The following is a 212-nucleotide window of genomic DNA, read 5'->3' as shown; positions in this document are numbered from 1 at the left end:
CCCGGCCGCGGGCCCCGGCGCCCGCCCCCGCCAGCAGCCGCCCGAGGCCCCGCGCGTGGAGCCGCACGAGTACATGCTGTCGCTGTACAGGACCTACTCCGTCGCCGAGAAGCTGGGGCTCAACGCCAGCTTCTTCCAGTCCGCCAAGGCTGCCAATACTGTCACTAGCTTTGTAGACAGGGGACGAGGTAAGTCCCGAGAGCCCCGCGCCC

General features: G+C 70.3%; 1 protein-coding gene across 1 annotated transcript in view; it reads left to right on the top strand.

Annotated features, from left to right (window-relative positions):
- Positions 1-13: 13 nt before the first annotated feature.
- The window catches only part of GDF6 (growth differentiation factor 6), a gene marked incomplete at its 5' end in the record, with an annotated part of 13,167 nt that continues 12,968 nt past the window's right edge, over positions 14-212 (top strand). Inside the window, one exon of the mRNA XM_019519371.1 lies at positions 14-188. Coding sequence (XP_019374916.1) covers positions 14-188 — 175 coding nt within the window. The remainder of the gene's footprint in view (positions 189-212) is intronic.

This window comes from Gavialis gangeticus, unplaced genomic scaffold (assembly GCF_001723915.1).
Source record: "Gavialis gangeticus isolate Ggan-Ray unplaced genomic scaffold, GavGan_comp1, whole genome shotgun sequence".
NCBI lineage: Eukaryota > Metazoa > Chordata > Crocodylia > Gavialidae > Gavialis > Gavialis gangeticus.
Note: the sequence above shows the minus strand (reverse complement) of the source record. Positions and strands in the feature narration are given on the sequence as shown.